The sequence below is a fragment of the Notolepis coatsorum genome, assembly GCF_963971535.1.
Source record: "Notolepis coatsorum genome assembly, chromosome: 13".
Taxonomy (NCBI): domain Eukaryota; kingdom Metazoa; phylum Chordata; class Actinopteri; order Aulopiformes; family Paralepididae; genus Notolepis; species Notolepis coatsorum.
In genome coordinates, this window is record NC_140177.1 from 43,292,102 (window position 1) to 43,312,925 (window position 20,824).

Below are 20,824 nucleotides of genomic sequence, written 5' to 3' on the forward strand. Positions count from 1 at the left end.
AAAACACTTTATTTTACTAGAAAAACAAAAAATAAAAACACATTGACATGACAGAACACTTGTGAGAGAAAATACAGAATCGGACACTTCACAGTATAATCCCTGTAGGATTACTACCACTGAAGGAACAGATAGTGAGACAGGAAATACTGCATCTGTAGCCGTGTGTGTGGCATTTTAATGGAGCAATAATGAATAGAAGGGCTTGACTACATAAGACAATGACTACAACACTTCAACCCTGAGCCTTATTCAACATGAATACCCTACATTGTGACATGGATGGCAGCACACACTGCTCTGTATATGGCTGCCATACTGTAGGGGGAAAAAGAAGAAGTTAGTACTGTCCAAAATGTCTCTAGGTATACATGGACAATCCTACACAGTGACTTTCAGGGGTGCGTTCCAAAAATGTTCCAAGATGTTTCAGAAAGACATATTCACCGTTGGCAAAAAGACAATGTTGATTCCATCACTGCTTATTTCCAGCTGCAGCTTTCTCTGCGTTCCACAACAGCCATGACCGTTACCCTTTTAGGCATCGTCTAACCGGGGGAACGGAAGGTAAGCGTTCCTCGAGTCATTTAAGAATGACGAGATAACCGGTTCTTATCATTCCATTATCTTATAGTGACTCCAGTCCCTTTAATGACAAGAGCAGGTTCTGCCCAGATTGAGTAATCACTACACTCAGTCCACGTCAGGCAGGATGTAAACATAATACAAGGCTCTCTCAGTTTGGCGTGCCTTGATAAAATCATAATATACAGAGACGGTTTCGGTCTCGAAAATGTTGCGTCGGGTTCTTGTCTGATACGGGGGAAGTTGATGAAGAAAAGGTGACTGAAGGGGCAAAAAAAAAACATGTTGCTTGATTCAAGTCAGTATCCCGGTCTCCTCCGACGTGTACAAGGAACAGTTAAAACAGGATGAAGCCCCCCCCCCCCCCCCCCCCCAAGACGGGGATCGATATGGTACAGTCAGTCGGTCCACGACACTGGTGGAACATCTCTCGTGAAAGAGGGCGGATGGCGAGGTAAAAGACCACACAGTGCTATGTCACATCCTCTTCCTCCGAGCAGTAGTCATCGCCCTGTAGCACAAACACGGGGGAGAACAGAGCTTGAGTCTGGGAAGAGGCTAATAGTAAAGTATGTGATAATAGCCAGCGAACCAGCAGAGACTGCAAACTACTGTAGTTCTGTGGTGGCAGTGATCCATGTGATGCTATGGTGTTGAGACGACATGTCTTTACCTTTTCAATCTTCTCATCCAACATTCTGAAGAATTCCTGCTGGCTCTCTGAGGAGTGGATACTACTGAGAGATGGAGATGGAGCAATCAGTTATAGTTGTGTAATATAATGGCCTTACATACTGCCAGAACAATTATCTTATAATGCAGTAATAGTCCTAATGGAGCCAATCAGCAATACCCATTGAGTCACGCAACTGCGTTGAGCTCAAGTTCAAGTTCAAGTTCTTTAATAGTTGTCATACAGAAGTACAGAATACTTTCATACAAAATGCTTCTTACTGTTACGCTCCAGAGACTGTGCTAGACAAGATAGTATCAAATAACATAATAACATAATATAGCATGAATTTAGAAGAAGAAAATGAGGTCACAGTGTTCGGTATAGACATATGTACAATGTTCTGAGTTACCATATAATATTCAATACACAATACTGAGCAAAGTATGCACAAAGCTGCAGTGCTAAGAAGAAAGAAAAGTACAACAGGGCTCTATGGAGAAACCATGGCACTCCATAGAGCATCTGTGTACTCAATCCCAACTAATTTCACACTGTACTGTGCAATGATCTTGCCTTACCTGCATTACTGCACAGAGGTATGGAGTAACACATACAAAACAACCATAAATACATTGACTATCCTACAAAAAAGAGTAATAAGAGTAATAAACAATGCAGGATATCGGGACCACACACACACACACAGTTTCTACAATCACACATTTCACACACAGTTCATTGATATGGTCAACTTTAAAACTCTGCAAGTTATGTACAAAACAAGAATTGGCGATTTATGGAATGACCATTGTTATGCGTCCAAAACCCGAAATAAAAAATAACTTAACTGAACCGAACCATGGCACTCCCCTGACTAAAAGTTGTTTCAAACGAAAACAGCTGGATGTCATTTAGACAAATCAGCATGGCTGTGAGTGTGAGTCTTTTACATAGCTAGCTTTGGCATGGATTGATTGTTTAGATAGCTAGCATGGCTATATAATGCAAATGTATATTTTTACTCCATGGAGGTGTGCACAGAGTCTGACATGGTCATGAAACCCGTCTATAGAACTCTGGGTAGATGGATACAGCATGATGCTAAAGGATTACCGTAGCCATTTTAAGCAGCCCATTTAATGTTGCAAATGGAATAATGTCAGTCTATCCAAAAAGCACTTGTTTTGGTTTCTGAAATATTGAAAGTAGAAATGATTAGCATTTCCTTTTAACAGCTTCCTAACTGTTTCATGACATAAATAACAACAATATACAACTGAAGGGGTTGCATTTGATTTGTCAGCTTCATATTACCATTGACTTCCACAAGCATTGCTAACAATGAGGCTACTACTTCCAGTGTCTCAGAAACCAACACCCTGGTGGGACACACAGACCATAAGAAATTATTTGGATAAAAAAGGTTCTACCATCCAAAGAACAGACCTACCCACTGGTCAAAAACAAAAAAGACATTAAAAAAGGAAGAAGCCAACATTATGGGAAATGCGCTTACCATCTTCTCCAGAACCAGACAAGAAGATAGATATCTCTGTGCGTTAAGTATAAAGCTATCCGACCAACACAAATTAATGAAAGTGGATATGGACCACTAGCCTAGCTGTTGGCCAAAAACACCTCTCCCGGAAATAGAATAGTGGTCTGTATCCACTTCCACTCATTTGTGCTAAGCTAGGCTAGCTTGCAGCCGGATAGTATTCTACGGAACACACAGAAGAAATTGGTACCCATCTTCTTGTCTGACTCTGGAGAAAACTGTAAGCGCCTTTCTGATAACGCCGCTGCGTTCCTTTAAGGCGAGATTGGGGGAAATGGAGATAGACTCTAGCGAGTTCCTAGCGATGGCGGTGACACTGTAGCAGCAGAATGAGAGTAAGCCACACACTCACTTTATCTTCCCGTTCCCATTGGATCCTGTGTCGTCAGTGTGTTGGCCTTTGCTGAGCAGAGCACTCTTCTCCTACAGCACAGATGTTGTGCAAACAAACACACAAGCACACATACATTCACACACAGTAGGGATACACCAAATACTGCTATCGGATATCTGGGTGATGAACAGGGTTATCGGTATCAGAGGCTTTCTCCCAACAGTAAGATGTTAATTAGAATAAACCGTGTGAAACACATCAGACATGCTAAGAGAGAAGAGGTGTGCTTCACTGTAGATATACATAGAATAGAATGATGTTACATCAAAAGTTGATATCTCAATCATATCTCATTTATATATATTCTTTACCCAGTGACCCCTAAACTAGTGGTCAAAGTCTACATTGTTCAGTAAAGGTAAAGTATTGAATTGCATCTGTAATACATATACAGTAAACAATCAATTAGCTGATAGAAATGGTTGTGTATGTATCCATTAGGTACATCACAGCATACAGTATATGGCAAATGTAGCAGTGTGGAGGGTGGTCACGTACTGTGCTGTCCTGGTTGTCCCCTCCTACCTCTTCACCACTGAAGTACTTCACCTTCTCCACCCCTTTCACCTTGTACTCATCTGTGAGAGCAGCGGAGAGAGAGAGGCAGGGAGAGAGCTGTGGCTTTACGAAGAACACATCTCTATCTATTAATACATTGCATCCTAGAAAAGAGAGAGACACTATCCACTCACAGCCACTGTAATCAGCAGAATCCAGGTCAATAGTTCTCACTCCAATACTTGGCAAGATAATTATGTGCTTCAATTCTCACGGTTCAAAGTAAATCCTCTTTCAACAATGGCTGGCGAGCAAGCCCCGCCCCACCCCCTCCTTCTCTCACACACAAACATACCCGCTCCTTCTCGCTCTCACACACACACACTCTGCGTCTCTCTCTCACTTTCTCTGTCATGCACTTCCTCCCTCACTCTGCTAACTATTCCAGGGGCTGGAGAAGAAATGGAGGACAACAGTAATGGTCCTGTTACTGTAGGCTACTGATAGACAGACAGTCGTAACAAAGCTAATAGCTACCTCAGGGAACTCCGGGGCATAGGACTCCTAAAGACAACATTTGAAAGCACCAAGTCCCTCTTGTAGGTTAATTCCAGAGTTCCACATTCCTCTATAGCAGGGGTCCCCAAACTTTTTCCTGTGAGGGCCACAACTTTTCCCTTCTCTGGTGGGGGCCGGGGTCAGTTTGTAACAGAAAAAGTGTGACGATCGCAGGGGTGCCTAAACGTAAACATTTATTGTTTTCCAGAAAGCCACACATAACCAAATATTAATAACCCTTTCCGGGATCTTCACAGAAAAAAAAGTCAGGAAATAAATAATAACACTATTAATGAAATAAATAACACTATTTATGAAATACAAATACAGTACCTACAGACCACTTGGCTCTAGCTCTGTACTGTTTAAAAGCACAGTGCAGGACACACTCAAAGGTTATCGCACCTCAGAGATGGCAGTTGACATGTATGACAGGACAAAGGCCATATGTAATGGCCTTGGGATTGAGGAACATACTACCAGCCAAAGGAGGAAGCAGAAAAGGATGGACGAGTATGTAGTTGAGTCATCTTGTGGCACAAGCTCAGACCTCAGCTCAGGAGATCAGCTGAGGCCCCGTTTAGATGAGCGTTTTGTGAACAGAAACCGCAAAAGTCATCTTGCGGTTTCACTTTTAATTTTACGTTTAGACGAGCGTTTTGGAGTGGAATTCTCCGTGCAGACGACGCTGTAACGACGGAGACCCGCTGTCACACGATTGGCGCATATGTCACATGACGTGCTGTGAAGACCCGCCCTACTCTGCCTCTGATTCGCAGACTGTGGATGGGGAATGTGATTGCACCAAAGCAGAGTCACTCACAGACAGTGGGTCCACTCACGCCGCGGCGGGACAGATTCTTGTGTATTTAACCCTTTCACTGCCACACGACAGCCGGTTGTGTGATAGTAAAGGGGTAACCTTCTGTCGTGTGGCAGTGAAAGGGTTAAAAGTACTGCCAATGTAGCCTTCAAGTGATCTCCGTTGATGTTGTCAGACATACTTGCTTTGTTTACGTCTCGGCTACTGGCGCATACCTGCTACCTGTGACGTAAGCAGTACGCGCGACCAGAGCCGTGACAACCCGTTCGTCATCGTTTTAACAGATTTATACGTTTTGATAGTTTAGACGAGATCGCAAAGCTTTTGCGTTTCTAGGAATTCCACCCTGGAAGGTAGTCTCACTTTTTTGCGGTTTCACCCCGTAAAAACGCCGTTTCCGTATAAACGAAAGGCACATCTGCAAAAATATTTTTGCGGATTCACCTGCTAGCGTTTCCGTCTAAACGGGGCCTGAGACAGACTGTTCTATCCAGTCCTCGACAGAATGCTGCAAGAGCTTGAGAGCAGGTTCTCATGAGTTGGAGAACAACTTATGAGAGGCATACAGGCATGTTATCCAGCCTCAAACCAGTTTCTCAGTGGAATTGCTGCAACCCCTCACCACACATTACAATATCCAACTACTGCCAGAGGATATCACAGTTGCAAAGTGTTTCCTGGCCAGGACAGGCAGAGATGCAGTCCCTACTATCCAAAGTGTATTTTCCCTCCTGGATGATAATAATAATAATAAATAATAATAATAATAATAATAATAATAATAATACATTTTATTTATAAGGCGCCTTTCAGGACACTAAAAAAAAAGGTCCACAAATCGGTGAATGAAAAAATTATAGGATCAAATGAAAACTACTACTTACTAAAAATGGATATTTAAAAGTACTAAAAACAAAAAAATATATATAAAACACTAACAAACATTCAGCATAGACAATGGGGATGCTGCCATCTTAAAAAGAAAAAAAAATTATATATATTTTTTTTAAGCTCCGGGGCTCTAGGGGGCCGGGCCAAATGTGGAGGCGGGCCGGATCCGGCCTGTGGGCCGTAGTTTGGGGACCACTGCTCTATAGTGTCGGGCAACTCCAGTATTTGAGATCCATGACAATTGTGCTTTCAATGTTGTCCTTGTGTTTAGTGTAAGTGTGACAGGTCGTAAGTATGACTCCTCTGCGTTGTGTATTAAATGTCAATGCCCCGAGGGAGAGTTGAACCCGGGTCTCCCGTGCCGCGGGCTTGATTGATTGAAAATTACAGATTGCAGAATGGGTACAATACAGTACAGCTCAATACACACAATTGTTAAGGGGATGCAGACCAGAGAAAGACTTTTGTCTTGTTTACATCAGGGTCCCCAATTTTCAATTCATCATAACATATATAACATACATGACATACAGGTAGACAGTACTGCTACATCTATACATTTATGACATACCAGATTTACAATACAGTACCGTTTGTGATACAAAAAGAGTTAAAAAAAGAGAGTATACATTTGACGAAGAAACTGTACATTGGAGGAGGGGGGGGGGGGCTGTACATTGGAGGTGGTTGGGTGGGGGGGGGGGCAGGCGGGTGGGGGGTAACTGTACATTGGATTATCGACGAAACCTTACTTGGTCCCAAGAAGAGGGTCTCGTGTATTACTGGGTTAGGACATTTACTGTACATTGGAGGGGGTTGGGTTAGGACATTTACAGGGGCCAGTTTCTAATTGCAGTCTCCCGTAGGTGCTCCTTGAGAGTGGTTTTAAAAGTGGGTAGTGATTCACATTCCTTTACAGCTGTGGGTAGGGCATTCCACATTGATGTGGCATAATTGCGAAATGTGTTTAGTCCCTTGTTTGAGCCGAATCTGGGTTGAACATGATTTGTGGAGCTCCCTCTGTTGTTGTGGTCGTGGTATTCACTGACCTTTGGGAAGTATTTTGACATGTACATGGGTAGAAAAAAGCAGGAAGCCGGACCAGCACTCTCAGGTTTCGACAATTTTAATCGCAGCCGGATACAACAGACATGTTTCAGAACAGGTGTTCCTTCTTCAGTGTTAATGGCTAGCTATTAACACTGAAGAAGGAACACCTGTTCTGAAACATGTCTGTTGTATCCGGCTGCGATTAAAATTGTCGAAACCTGAGAGTGCTGGTCCGGCTTCCTGCTTTTTTCTACTTAAATCTTCGGGATTGCAGCACCCAGTGTCAATTATTGTGAGCGCGGTCCAACTTGACTGACATGTACATGGGTACCTTAGTCGTGTAGTGTATCTTGTAGACCAGGCCCATTGCAAGTTGCTGTACTCTGTCGTCTACTCTAAGCCATCCTAGGTTGTCAAAGTGGGCAGGAGTGAGGTGGGTTCTAGGAGTAAGGTCAAGCAGTAGTCTGACCAGTTTGTTTTGTGATGTTTGTAATTTTGTTTTTAGCGCCTTTGAGGTGCTTTGGTACCATGAGGTGCAAGCATAGTCGTAGTACCCTTGAATGAGTGTTCCTGCTAGAGTCTTCAGGGTATTCTTGTTTACCAGAGAGGAGATCCGGTACAAGAATCTAGTTCGTTGGTTGACTTTTTTTATTACATTGGATGCCATTTTGTCACAGGAAAGATTTGCCTCTAGGATGGAACCTAGGTATGTAATTTCATCTTTCCTTGTGACAATATTGTCACCCACTGTAACTGAGAAGCCGTCGGCCTTGCTGAGTTTGTTATTTGAACCGAAGAGAATGGACTCTGTTTTACCCAGGTGTAATGATAGTTTGTTGTCAGCGAGCCAGGTGCAGATTTTGCCTAGTTCCGAGCCGAGGGTTTTTTCAACCTGTAACTTGTTCTTGTCAGAGACCAGCAGGGCTGAGTCGTCCGCAAACAGGAACAAGTTGCAGTCACAAGCTGACGACATGTTATTTGCATAAATTAGGAACAGTAGCGGTCCTAGTATGCTTCCTTGTGGAACACCACAGCTCACTGGGAGGGGGGGGGGGGGGGGGGGGGGGTAGGGTACCGTTTACCTCCACCATCTGTTCTCTCCCCTCCAGGTAGGATTGCATCCAGCTCACTGATAGACTATCAAAACCAATTGCTTTTAGCTTGTCAATCAGAATGGAGTGATCGACAGTGTCGAAGGCCTTTTGTAGGTCCAGCATGACCATGCCGCAGTATTTGCCCGCGTCCACCTCTTGTTTGATGTGGTCATTCAAATAGAGAAGGCATGCGTCAGTGGAGTGGGATGTTCTGAAGCCAGATTGGAATTCGAAGATTAGATTTTTTTTCCGCAAGGTACTTTTCGACCTGTTCGTATACTATTTTTTCCATGACTTTCGAGATGGAGGTAAGAATAGAAACAGGGCGGTAGTTGCCTGGGTCTAATTTGCTGCCCTTTTTGTGCAGGGGGGTTACTCTCGCAAGTCTTTGGGTACGTGTCCCTGTTTTATGGAGAGGTTTATTATGTGTGTGATGACTGGGGTGATGGCGGCTGCTGAGTCTCTGAGGAATTTGGAGGGGATATTGTCATGGCCAGTGGCCTTGTTAGGTTGGAGGGCGCTCAGTTTTTTTGAGTACCTCAGCTGTTGTTACCATTTCTAGTTTGAAATCGTCTTTGCGGACCCCTAGGTTATTGTAGTAGGCTATGATGTGTTCTACCCCATAATGCCCTGAGTGGGAGGGTAGTTTATTTACCAGTGTTGTGGCTATGTTTGTGAAGAAAATGTTTAAGTAATTGGCCACATCCAGCTTGTCTGTGATGAGCGTGTTGTCCGTCTTTATGTTTATGTTTGAAAATCTGGTTTTAAGTTTTTTACTGCAGCCTAGTTGATTATTGAGTAATTTCAAAAGTTCACAGGGTTTATTTTAGTTTTCCTCAGTTTTGTCATTGATGAAATTCTTTTTTGCAGTTTTGATCATGGAGTTTGCTTCATTTCTTAGTCTGTTTCTTTGCAGTTTGAGTTCAGTCACGTGGGCTTGGAGTTCACTGCTCGAGCTTTTGGTAAGCTTTGACTGACTTTTACGAAACTCAAGAGCATTTTTTGTCTCTGGTTTTCATAGTGGTCAATATTTCTGAGTGCATCCACGGCTCAACATAGACCGCTGCACTAAGAGGTGAATTCACTCCTGGGTACCGTATCTATGCTTCTATTAACCCTGTTATGAGGAAGTGAGTTTAACTCGCAGCCCGCTTACTGCCACAGTCACTTCTCAACATGTTTATCGTGACTGTGGATATACTCACGGACCTCCGTTACATAAGCTTAATACAAACTTTCCTTTTTTCAGGAGTGCATAAATCAGGCTGTGCTTGTAAAGCTGGTCAATGACAACATTTACATGGTGGATGCAGTTTTTCATTTCACAACATCGATAAGATATTTTTTCAAGGAATCTGGTCGATTTGACAGTCATGATGTAATGGCTCTGTAACGCACCTGCTGATGTGACCTAACATACAACGCATAGACCTTCTTTATGATAGGATTATATAATATACAGCAGCCTTTTGCTACTATAAATAAACACTGTAGGCATTATATTAATCTAAATATGCCATTTAGCAGAAGCTTTTATTCAAAGTCTATTGTAAAAGATTGCTTCATCCAAAGGCCACCTACACAAAATAATACCTATAGGCAGACTAATGCTTTATTATGTTTATTTATGTTTTCCCTCTGAAAGAATGGGAAACTGCAGTGAACCTCGTACTTCAAGACCCTAGGCGAGTGCAACAGTTCCCGTTTCCCCAGACTAACCAGAGAGGAGGTCTCCATTACTGTAGGCTTTACTCCGGCCCTCCTCACCGTTGGGCACCGCCGACACCTGCTTGGCCGAGGTGCAGCCCATCTCCTCCTCACCCGCTATCCTTACCCACAAGCATCACAGGCAGACCTCGAGAGAGGGAGATAAAGTAGAAGAGAGGATATGGGATACACGTTTTAGATCATGATCTACCATTGAATAAACACAGACACACAGGACAGCCTCCGGGGCTAAATTCACACAGTCTATTCTAAGGAGAAAATCTGAATTAGGCAGTTTAGTCGGTTTATTAATCACGCACCATGCAAACGATGCGCTGCCGGGGAGTCGGGGACAGACAGACCAATCACAACAAACGATGGTGCCAGCTGCACTGCACACAACAATAGGTCTTTGAAGCTCTCACGTTGCCACAGTGCCAACACGCCGGGCAATGTTATTAGTGAATGGGGGGTTTCTGTGCCACTCAAGAGGATTAAAATGCGGCCGCGCGCACAATATCATGCACCCTCGTTGTCTGCGTCGCGGATCGCATAATCAGGCTATTCTAGTAATGTCTCTAAATATACACAGCTTTAGTTTTTATAAATACAACTCTTTGAACTCGATCAAATGGAGTGATGATGACCTGATTACTGGACTGACTGACTGGGGTCGTGTCGCCGGGCGCAGTGATCTCACTAGAGAGCGCACAGCTGAGTCCAGCTGCAGTCAGCTGATCTCTTGTCACGTCTTAATATTCCGATATTGCCTTTTAAATGTAAACCCTACATTATTGTGCAGAAATAGCCTAATACCAATTCGGTAACTGCCTTAGAACAGTAGATCTTTCGGATCTTCTGTGGTCGGGATATAATAAGATGGGTGAAGAAAAAGCTGCAATGCTTTATTGCAGCAACTGCAGCAAATGTCAAACATCATCACATCTTATAGCCACACTTAGAAACGGGAAAACACACTCGCATTTAAGTGTATGCGAAATCAAATGCCGACTCTGAGCTTATCTGCAAACAATAACAAAAGAAAATGCTAAGAGAGAGAGCAGCCATTCCACAACCAGTCGCAGCCTTGATGATACCCCACCAGAGACAGAAACAAACAAACGATACAAGACATTATGAATGTTATAGTAGCACAACAAAATTACCATTCTGTGTGGGATATGGCCATGGTTCTTTCTGCGCCCTTGTGGTTGTTTCTTGGAGTTCAGAGCGGCGGCTTCAGGCGAGACTGTAGGCTGTGGGCCGCCTGCATCGGAGAGCGCATCTGCACCTCTCACTTCAGAGACACACAGGCAGCTCGCCGGCCCGCTGTCTGGTCCGCTCTGCTGAGCAGCACCTACAGCTAGCTACCGGTATGATACTTTTACTGAACATAGACTGTAAAGAATTAGACACACATCACATGATCATTAAATATGACTATTTGAATGTAAAAAAAAAAAAAAAAAGCTATGAACGTTATACCTAATAATTTATTTAGGGAAATATATTAGGCCTATAAAAACATATTTCTATAACATTGGTTTCCTTTCTTTGAAAAATATTCCAATAATAATATGTTTTCCAATATTTTATAATAACGCCATGGGATGATATATTGACCGGCTTCAAAGTCGCAGCAGGACAAACGGTTGCTTGTCGGACGCAATTGTCCGACGCACCAGAAACTCCCGGCCAGCTCATTCATCCTGCATCATCATACTTTGACAGCTAGATTCTCAAATTTACAAGTACACTTTTTGAGCACGGTCATATTTATTTTACTTGTAGAGTGAATACTACAGACAAAGATGGTTATACTTACAATAATCGCTCGTGTAGCGGACGGACTACCGCTTGCTGCATCGATGCAAGAGGATCAGCAGGTAAATAAATACACTTCCTAAAGCAGATAGCTAGCTAGCTGGACCAGTGTTTATGACCACAACAGAACTGCAGTTTAACAACTTTCTAACGTTAAGTCTTAGGTAAAGCCCCAATCTGTAATTTTTGGCAATATAAATATTGGGTGTGTAAATCATTAGTTAGTAAATCTGTAGATGGATAATGTGCTTTTTGGGGGGGAATTTTACTAACCCACCATGAAGCAGAATATGTTTTGTTTAGCTACAAACCGACGTTACGTTAAAATAATACAATGATAAATAAATACAAAATTATTTAAAGCCACAAAATACAGCAAATACAATTAATGTCATGTTTACCTGATGTATAGTGTTAAACCTGTCAAGGTGAGTCAATCAACTAAGAAATTAAATCATGTTTACATTGCCATTTTTTGGTGGCGAGGCTACACATTTTACGTCCGGATCAATGATGGGCCTTTAAATTCCAATCACCATTAATTTCCCATAGGTGCCTTTTTGATTAGGGATTCAAAATGAGCTTGAACTTTAATGAATCTGACATTTTCCAACAGTGTAAGGACATAATTATATGGATAAAACTGGAAAGCAGACAATTTTGCAGAACCATACAACTGGAGTTGCTCTTGAAATAGCGTTAAACTCAATGTTGTATTAAGAACATCTATTGTTGTATCTTTCTGGCAAATGTTTTTCTATATTATACATAACATATGCTTCTACCATACTTTTACAAAATACATCTTTTAATGATGTCTCTATGGAACAAATGTTGATTGGAATCTATTTGAATGCAAACACTAGATTGTAATTGTACTTTCTCTTGCTAATACAGAATGTATAACATGAATGAAAGGGTTACACTGCTAACTGTCACCCGTCACTTATTCCCCATAGTCCGGAAGAGACCTCCAGCAGTACCAGAACCAAGCCAAGCAGCTCTTCCGTAAACTAAACGCACAGAGTCCCGACCGCTGTACCTTAGAGGCCAGGGACATGTCCTTTCAGTGAGTGCACAGAAGAGAACCATCAACTACTGTTGTGTACCGCTTCTCTACCTTTTGTTGGGGGGGGGGGGGGGGGGGGATCTGAATTTGATTGGGCTTAAGCCCAATACTAATCAATTAAAATGCCATTATCAATTAGAGAAAATTAGCACCAGTTAAGACTCCAAGAATTCCATCTAGTTATTGTGGGCTATACCGTTTCACATTTTGGTATTCTGCCTATATTGGTGTTCTTGTTTCCAGCTATGTGATTGAACATGGTGTCTGCTACCTGGTCTTATGTGAGGCTGCGTTTCCTAAGAAGATGGCCTTTGGCTTCCTCGAAAGTCTCCAAGCAGAGTTCCATGACCAGTATGGGAAAAAAGTGCCCACAGTAACACGCCCATACTCTTTCATCGAATTTGGTAAGCTGAATTATTTTTTAATATAATTAGCTCATATCATTGGAATTACATCAGACTATTCATATCCAAGCACTTCCAAGTAGAAACTATCCACTGAGGACAGTCGTGATGACTAAGTACAGCATGTTGTCACCCACCCTTCTCAAGACACGTACATCCAGAAGACAAAGAGGTCATACATCGACAGCAGGGCCAGGAGGAACATAGGCAGCATCAACACAGAACTACAGGATGTCCAGAGAATTATGGTGGCCAACATTGAGGAGGTTCTGCAACGTGGAGAGGCCCTGTCCGGTAAATACTCTACGCCCCTTCACACCAAATCACCCATATCCAGAGAATCAACCTTTCAGATGCACCGCCTGCTAATAATATATTCCACACTTATTTGAATGTAGGCTATCGCTATACACATTTCCCACAATAAGCAATATCCTGTTTTTCCTGATCTCTCTCTTTTCACATTTCCTGTAGCTCTAGACACCAAGGCCAGCAATCTTACCAACCTTTCAAAGAAGTACCGCAGCGATGCCAAATACCTCAACACCCGCTCCACCTATGCCAAGGTGGCTGTCGGGGCGGTATTCTTCCTCACAGTCGTCATCTACTTTCGTTTCTGGTGGCTCTGATGGACTCGGAGCACAAGGACTTTGAAGCCAAACATGCCAACTGTTCTAGTTACCAAGGATATCATTACCACCATGTTCAGTGGTTTAGAGTGAATGGGACACTCTTGTCTCTAGCTATGAACATTTCCTTCTATACTGAGCCATAAATCTGTGAGTCTCTTGTTTTTCTCTATGGAAGCAAATATTGCCATGTACACGTTGAGGTGGAACTTCATATACATTTGTAAAGAGCATAATTCCATTTACTGGAATGTAAATAGGGGAGTTTGAAATGATCATCTATGTTTACACAAGGGGGAGGGGGATAGGAGTCTGAATGTGAAGGAGAGATATACCCATAATGCAATGGTCTTAAAGTGTTGGAAGACTTGACATATTGTGACAAAACGAAAGGTATGTTTATTGTTTACAAAATGTACACAATTGTGAGAAATGTTTAAAACAAGATTATATTATTCACCAAGGTTGGTTTTGGTTTCTGTATTGCAACTGCATGACACGACGAGTTGTAACGATCAGCATAACAAACACAATCTCCCTCTAATTACATACTTGCTCATACACTCTGACAACCACACTTTTAGACAGTTAAGTTGATGAAATGTACAGAAACAATTGGGGGGGGGGGTGCTCCACTGGAATAGTTGAGAATTTACAGGGTTTTGCCACCAAATTTCAGAACTTTGAATGTGGTTTTCCTATGCCCAAAGTCAATGTGTATTGGTGAACATTCACAACCGCACCCAATAGCCAGAAATTTGAAGAATTTAGTTACTGACCCAAGCTAGGCTAGTTTGCAGTCGGATAGCTTTCTACTGAACCCAGAGAGGAAATTGGTATCCATCTTGTCTGACTGGAAAACACGGTAAGCACATTTCCCATAATGCTGGAGTGTTCCTTTAAACATCTTTAGGACGTGGGATGTGCCTCGTTCTTACTAACCTTTATCCTCCACCTACAAAGACAGGTTTGATCTATGTGTCAGCGGCGTGTCCTGTATTTATTACTCATTTCCTTGAGTGAGGTCTTGGACGCCATCCATGAAAGAAAATGGGTGTTGCTGGTGCTTTTGACGGTGTGGTCTCGGAAATTAGACATTGAATTATGTGGGCCGGTTGTCGTCACCCGAGTCCTCGGTGGCTGTGGGACGAGTGACAGGATTCAAATGAGACGTCCAGAACCACCCAAAGATGTCTTGTTCCCCAAGGCTTCTCGGGCCACCTAGAGTTTGATGACGTCTAGGGCTGTCTCCCAATTACCATTTTTTGGAGCTTCGAACCTTCAACAGTAATTATCGGGCAAGCAGTATCGTGTTACCACATTAACTGGGGAGGCTGGGAGCAGTGTCGATTATGAGTTTTGGACTATAACGTTGGATCAATAAACGCGATCAATATTTGGAATGGCGATCAGGAATTGGATTAATCTTTTTGCAGAACATCTGATGTGAGGTAAGGACTCTATTTTACCAGTCTTGGGTTAATCAGATGTTCCTTTCTCCGTCATCGGAGCGTGTGTGCGTGCCGTTAGCGGTGACCAAGGCACGGATAATCGATTTTTCAGCCCGCTTCTCTAGCGTGCATAATGACATGTATATCGATAATCTAGCGTTTATTTGAAAACGATTCATAAATCAGCCAAAAAAATGACGTTTTGTGTATAAGGGCTATTATCGCGGATTTCTCTGGAATTACTAGAAATCTCAAACTATACTCATATTCAAAACGGTATAAAACGGAAATGTACCGATGAAAAAAACAATCCGTTTAGTACACGTTGACTGCAAGCAAGTCATTGATAAGCAACGGGTGTATTAGACCCATAGCCATAATTTTAAGATATAGTTTAAGCGTTCGCAAATATCCCCATCCTCCCATTGACTTCAGTGCTGGCACGCTAGACCCAATTTGGTCATGGGCGTGGCTCTGAATGAGTTAAGATGTCCTTGTCTGAGAAGAACTGTTTTTCAAAAGATTTTTTTTTCCTATAAGCTATTTCTAATGTAGAAATAGGTACATTTATGGAGTGGTAAAATAACAACTAAAAACAGAAAGAAAGTGAAACATTTGGATTAGGGCTGGGCGATATGGCCAAAAATGTTATCACGATAAAAAATGTCATATCGTTCGATAGATAATTATAGATATTTTTATTAGTATAAAAAAACTTATTATTTAAACAACAAAAGTATGTTTATTTTGCAGCAATTCTTTGTCGTAGCGGCCATCTTTAGTGTTACAGCCCCTCACACTCCAGGCTGCAGCTGGTTTGAAAGTACCAAAAGTACCAAAAAAAGTGGCTGTGGCTCCAGGGGAGTTGAACAGTTCTGGCTCTGCTAGTTTCTTTTCTACCTTTTTGGCGCTTTTTTGGTGGACAGTGGACACGTGACTCGTGACTGGAGACTAGCTCTGCTAGCAGACATAGCATACTGTGTACAGACGGTTTCAAACTGTATTTTAAATTAGAAAGCAAACAAAATAAATGGACAAGAGAAAAATAAATCTCAATTTGGTCAGTATTGTCATTTGGACAAGCAAAGCCATTACTTTAAGTTGCAGGCAAGAAAGACAAGTCTGTCCACTGTCTCTGGTTTTAAAGCTGCCCTGTTGCAGGTCACAATATATCGAGGAAATATATATCGCGATAATTATCGTTTTATCACCCAGCCCTAATTTGGATACTGATTTTGACATTGATTACCATGGTAACGATTGAAGCTTCAAAGCATTCAGTTCAGCCCCCAATGACATCACAATGCAAGGTTTAGGTTTTGAGAGTTGTTCATGCTCACAAACACACTCTCCTGGGCCGGAGGAATTTGTATTCTTTTTAACTATGTAGCACTCTGAGATTCTCAGGAAGATAGGGTGCGTTACAAATTAAATGTATTATTTATTATTATTGCTCAAGGGCACATCGGACAGTAGCTGTAGAGGGTGATGGAAGTGCTTCTCATTCACTTCATACAGAGACTTTCCAGGCTGGTTACAGGATATGAAGCTTCTGGTCACAAACACATGTCTCTAACCTCCTAGCTACTGATGCCCGTTACACATGCAGTGGTCGAGATCCTGTCATCAGCAGGGCTGGTGGGTAGACCACAGGGCAGCAGGTCTACACCACCAGATCAAAGTCATCCCTCTGCAAAACAAAGCCATCAAAATAATTTAGTAAAGGTAGTACACATCAACAAGAGGCCAACTGAAACAATTACATTATGATCTCATTACTACAGGAATTACAATGTACACAGTTACAGCTTAACCAGTGGTTCTCAAAGTGGGGCCCGGGAACCCCCTGGGATTTGAGGGGGTCCCAAGCGAAAACAAACCTATATAAATATATAATTTTATATACCACCATAAATACCACTACCCGCCTCAAACAATACTATATAAATACCACTACTCACCTCACAAACACTATATAAATACCATTACTCACCTCACAAACAACACTATATAAATACCATTACTCACCTCACAAACACTATCAATACCATTACTCACCTCATAAACAATACTATAAATACCACTACTCACCTCATAAACAATACTATATAAATAGTACTACTCACCTCATCATTGTAGTTCATGACATGCTTTTTTATCTTGGAAGAGTCCACCCACGTAACAAAATCTTCCATATTTCTGAAAAAGAATCAAGACTAAATGCCAATATTTTAAGACCATAGAACAGGGGAGCTTCTTGGAACAAATAGTTGTAACAAAAAACAAGGTGGTCTTTGGTTGAGGGTATGAATATTTATTGGAAGGAATGAGAAAAACCAAGGCACTCAACCTTTAATGAAAAAATATTAAGTCTTTTATTGGTAAGTTCTATAAACATGATTAACTCTTTGACACGTTTCAGTCTAGTCTTCAGGGAGTATTTTAGGTGTTAATTAATTCAACACTGACCTTGTGACTAGGAGTGACTTGACCTTATGACATAGAATACCTGATGTTACTAGGAACAAATTACCTTGTGACTAGGAATGCCTGACCTTGTGACTAGGAATGCCTGACCTTGTGACTAGGAATTACTGACCTTGTGACTAGGAATGCCGGGTCTGTGATTATCTCTGGTCCCACCCGCACATCTGGGACACAGTCAAGGACATTAAGCAAAAACATTACTTTCAGAGATAACACATTGCAGGATTAGTATAATGACTTTTCAATGAGAATAGCCCATTCTGACTGAAAGCTGCAATGTGACACAACAGAAATAATCAACACAATCAACAATCATTTCTAGTGGTAAAACCAAATGATTCTAAAATATTGGGGAAATTATATAATGAAATAGAATGGCGTAAGTCCAATGTTTATCTCCTGCTAACATTTAACCAACTAATATACTTTTGTACAGTAAACCTTAAGTTCTCTCTCTCTCGCTCTCCCTCTGTGTGTACCTCCCCTCTCACTCCCTCTGTGTGCTTCCCCCATCTCTCCCTCCATGTGTGTGCCTCCCCCCTCTCTCCCTCCATGCGTGTGTGCCTCCCCTCTCTCCCTCCATGCGTGTGCCTCCCCTCTCTCTCCCTCTATGTATGTGTGCATCCCCCTCTCTCTCTCCCTCCATGTGACTGTGTGCCTCCCATCTCTCTCCCTCCATGCATGTGTGTGCCTCCCATCTCTCTCTCCCTCTGTGTGTGCCTCCCATCTCTCTCTCCCTCTGTGTGTGCCTCCCCTTTCACTGTCTCTCCCTCCTGTTCTACCTGGGGGAGAGAGAATCTAAAGCTGCAGTTATGGACTTTTGGGAGATCAGGCTCTGTAGCCTCTACTACAATATTCTATTTCTATGGTTTGGAAACCATAGCCTGCTTTAGGCTACTACAGTTATTTTGAATTATACTATATATAGTATAGTATAGATGGACGTTGTGCTGATGGTAGGGCTGACCTCGATTAGTCGAATAATCGACCGAAAGGAGCCGTAGTCGACTGACAACCTCTTAAGTCGAATGCAAAAAAAAATTCTACCCAAAATTGACACCCAAAATATGTTTCTGACAAAAAGAAAATTTGTGGTAAGTATGATACGATATTGCTGAATCTTGAGTCATATTGCAATGCCTAGTTTCACCTGATAGTTTCAGCGTTTCATATGGTGCTGTCTCACACACACACACACACACACGCACACACACACAGTGCTTAAGGATACGTCCTTGTTCTATGAAAGTGATTGCCGTCTTCAGGTTCTGGGACATGTGGAGATTCAGCATGATGGAGGGAAGTCTTCTCCTGAGCATCACATCACAGAGGCAATAAGAAAAGACAAAAGATGTGTAAAAGCAAAAATGGATAGATAAATTAACTGTTGCAGGCATTAACGTTTGTCTCTTGGTGCATGTATGATGTACATCCAACTTGCCCTTCAAGGAAATGTCTATTATGTTGAAGAGCAATTATTGAGAGTGTCACACACATCACAGAGACATGAAGAGGTGTGGTTTAACGGCACTACCTGCAGAATGAAGAGGCTGAGACTTGCTCAGTGAGGGACAGGTTCTGCTTGGTGGGAATAAGACCTAGGCTGTACCTTAAGAAAGGAGATAAAAAAATATCAATCTCAGTGTATTTCAGTATGCCAGGGTTTCTTTAAAGGAACATTCCACATTTTTGGGAACTACACTTATTTGCCATCTTCCCAGAGTCAGATGAGAAGATTGATATCAATTTAATCTCTGTGCGTCAGTTTTGGAGCATAGCTGTCAACATTGGGATTTGAAAAAACGGGAGAGCTCAGCTGCTCTCTGCTGAGCTGCCTCGTCGCTGCCATCTGCTGGTCAAAGCCTGTATGTACCCAAGGACTGGGTGAACTACTAATTGCTACATTAAATTAATCAGATACCTGGTTGAAAGTGAAATGCTGTGTACATCCCTGCATTAAATTAATGGAAGTGTCAGTGTTTCTGTAGAGGAGATGGAACGCCTGCTCTTGTCAGCACTGCACAGTCGTGGAATCGCAAGGCCATAGATTTAGAATAGATAGAAAGGGCACATTGTGGTGTATCATAGGGCTGGGCGATATGGAAAAAAATCATATCGCGATAACGATATGATAATTTTATTTGATTTCTCGATATCGATAATTATCGAATTGTAATAAGTATAAAAAAAATTCAATTTTTTTTTTTTTTTTTTTTTTAAACAACAGATGTATGTTTATTTTGCAGCAATTCTTTGTCATTGCCGCCATCTTTAGTGTTACATCCCCTCACACTCCAGTTCTCAGGCTGCAGCTGGTTTAAAAGCTAAAGTAAACCGGCTTCTCTGCTGGCTGTGGCTCCAGAGGAGTTGAACAGTTCTGGCTCTGCTAGTTTATTTTCGATCTTTTGGCGCTTTTTTGGTGGACAAACCACCGCACATGTGCACTGTGACTCGTGACTGGAGTTTAGTTCTGCTAGCACACATAGCCTACTGTGTACAGACGGTTTCAAAATGTATTTTAAATTAGAAAGCAAACAAAATAAATGGACAAGAGAAAAAGAAATCTGAATTTGGTCAGTATTGTCATTTGGACAAGCAAAGCCATTACTTTAAGTTGCAGGCAAGAAAGACAAGTCTGTCCACTGTCTCTGGTTTTAAAACTGCACTGTTGCAGGTAAAAAAAAAAAAAAAAAAAAAAAACGATTTTTCGATTTTTTTTTATTTCGATATTCGATATCGATTATTAAAATATATCGCGATATTTATCGTTATCGTTATATCGCCCAGCCCTAGTGTATCATAATTAATTTGTTGAATACAATAGGATTTGAATGGTGACCTACATTCTACCTACCTACATACGTCATTGTACAGGAAGTTAACGCATAAAAATACTATTTTACATGCAGAGAGCTTCCATCCCTCTACTTTGATCAACAATGTTCCGTACGGCCAATTTAAAAGAGTACGTAGAATCTGTGACAGTGAGGCTGATTTTAGAGAAAAGAGCGGAGAAATGTATGATCGCTTTAGAGAACGTGGCTATACACATAATACTCTTAAAACAGCTATATCTGAAGCCGCTACTGTAGAACGCGACTCCCTCTTAAAAAGAAAGACACTGAA

At 41.9% G+C, this 20,824-nt stretch overlaps 3 protein-coding genes across 6 annotated transcripts in view; 1 reads left to right on the plus strand and 2 right to left on the minus strand.

Moving 5' to 3' along the window:
- Positions 1–946: 946 nt before the first annotated feature.
- LOC311238753 (uncharacterized protein C1orf21 homolog) lies at positions 947–11,128 on the minus strand. 3 transcript variants are annotated; one of them, XM_084326930.1, is made up of 6 exons: positions 11,001–11,128; positions 9,847–9,982; positions 3,712–3,791; positions 3,172–3,242; positions 1,259–1,319; positions 947–1,096 (listed from the first exon to the last, which is right to left on the minus strand). In XM_084326930.1, exons 2-6 carry the CDS (start codon positions 9,935–9,937, stop codon positions 1,058–1,060), a joined length of 342 nt encoding a protein of 113 aa, XP_084183056.1. In that variant the 5' UTR covers positions 9,938–9,982; positions 11,001–11,128; the 3' UTR covers positions 947–1,057. The 3 variants fall into 3 exon arrangements, with proteins under 3 accessions (XP_084183056.1, XP_084183054.1, XP_084183055.1); XM_084326928.1 differs by having other exon boundaries at positions 1,259–1,322; XM_084326929.1 differs by having other exon boundaries at positions 1,259–1,322; positions 9,847–9,951; positions 11,001–11,117.
- Positions 11,129–11,538: 410 nt separating this feature from the next.
- Positions 11,539–14,217, plus strand: sec22ba (SEC22 homolog B, vesicle trafficking protein a). The gene is made up of 5 exons (XM_084326923.1): positions 11,539–11,720; positions 12,618–12,727; positions 12,971–13,131; positions 13,279–13,425; positions 13,606–14,217. The coding sequence occupies exons 1-5, from the start codon at positions 11,646–11,648 to the stop codon at positions 13,758–13,760; spliced, it is 648 nt and encodes a 215-aa protein (XP_084183049.1). The 5' UTR covers positions 11,539–11,645; the 3' UTR covers positions 13,761–14,217.
- Positions 14,218–14,338: 121 nt separating this feature from the next.
- Positions 14,339–20,824, minus strand: part of imp3 (IMP U3 small nucleolar ribonucleoprotein 3) — a 30,057-nt gene continuing 23,571 nt past the window's right edge. The window contains exons 3-7 of one of the 2 annotated variants that reach the window (XM_084326925.1): positions 19,233–19,307; positions 18,930–19,009; positions 17,811–17,862; positions 17,338–17,410; positions 14,339–16,901 (exon numbers count right to left, since the gene is read on the minus strand). In XM_084326925.1, coding sequence (XP_084183051.1) covers positions 16,875–16,901; positions 17,338–17,410; positions 17,811–17,862; positions 18,930–19,009; positions 19,233–19,307 — 307 coding nt within the window. In that variant the 3' untranslated portion in view covers positions 14,339–16,874. The remainder of the gene's footprint in view (positions 16,902–17,337; positions 17,411–17,810; positions 17,863–18,929; positions 19,010–19,232; positions 19,308–20,824) is intronic. The other variant, XM_084326926.1, reaches the window with a different exon arrangement.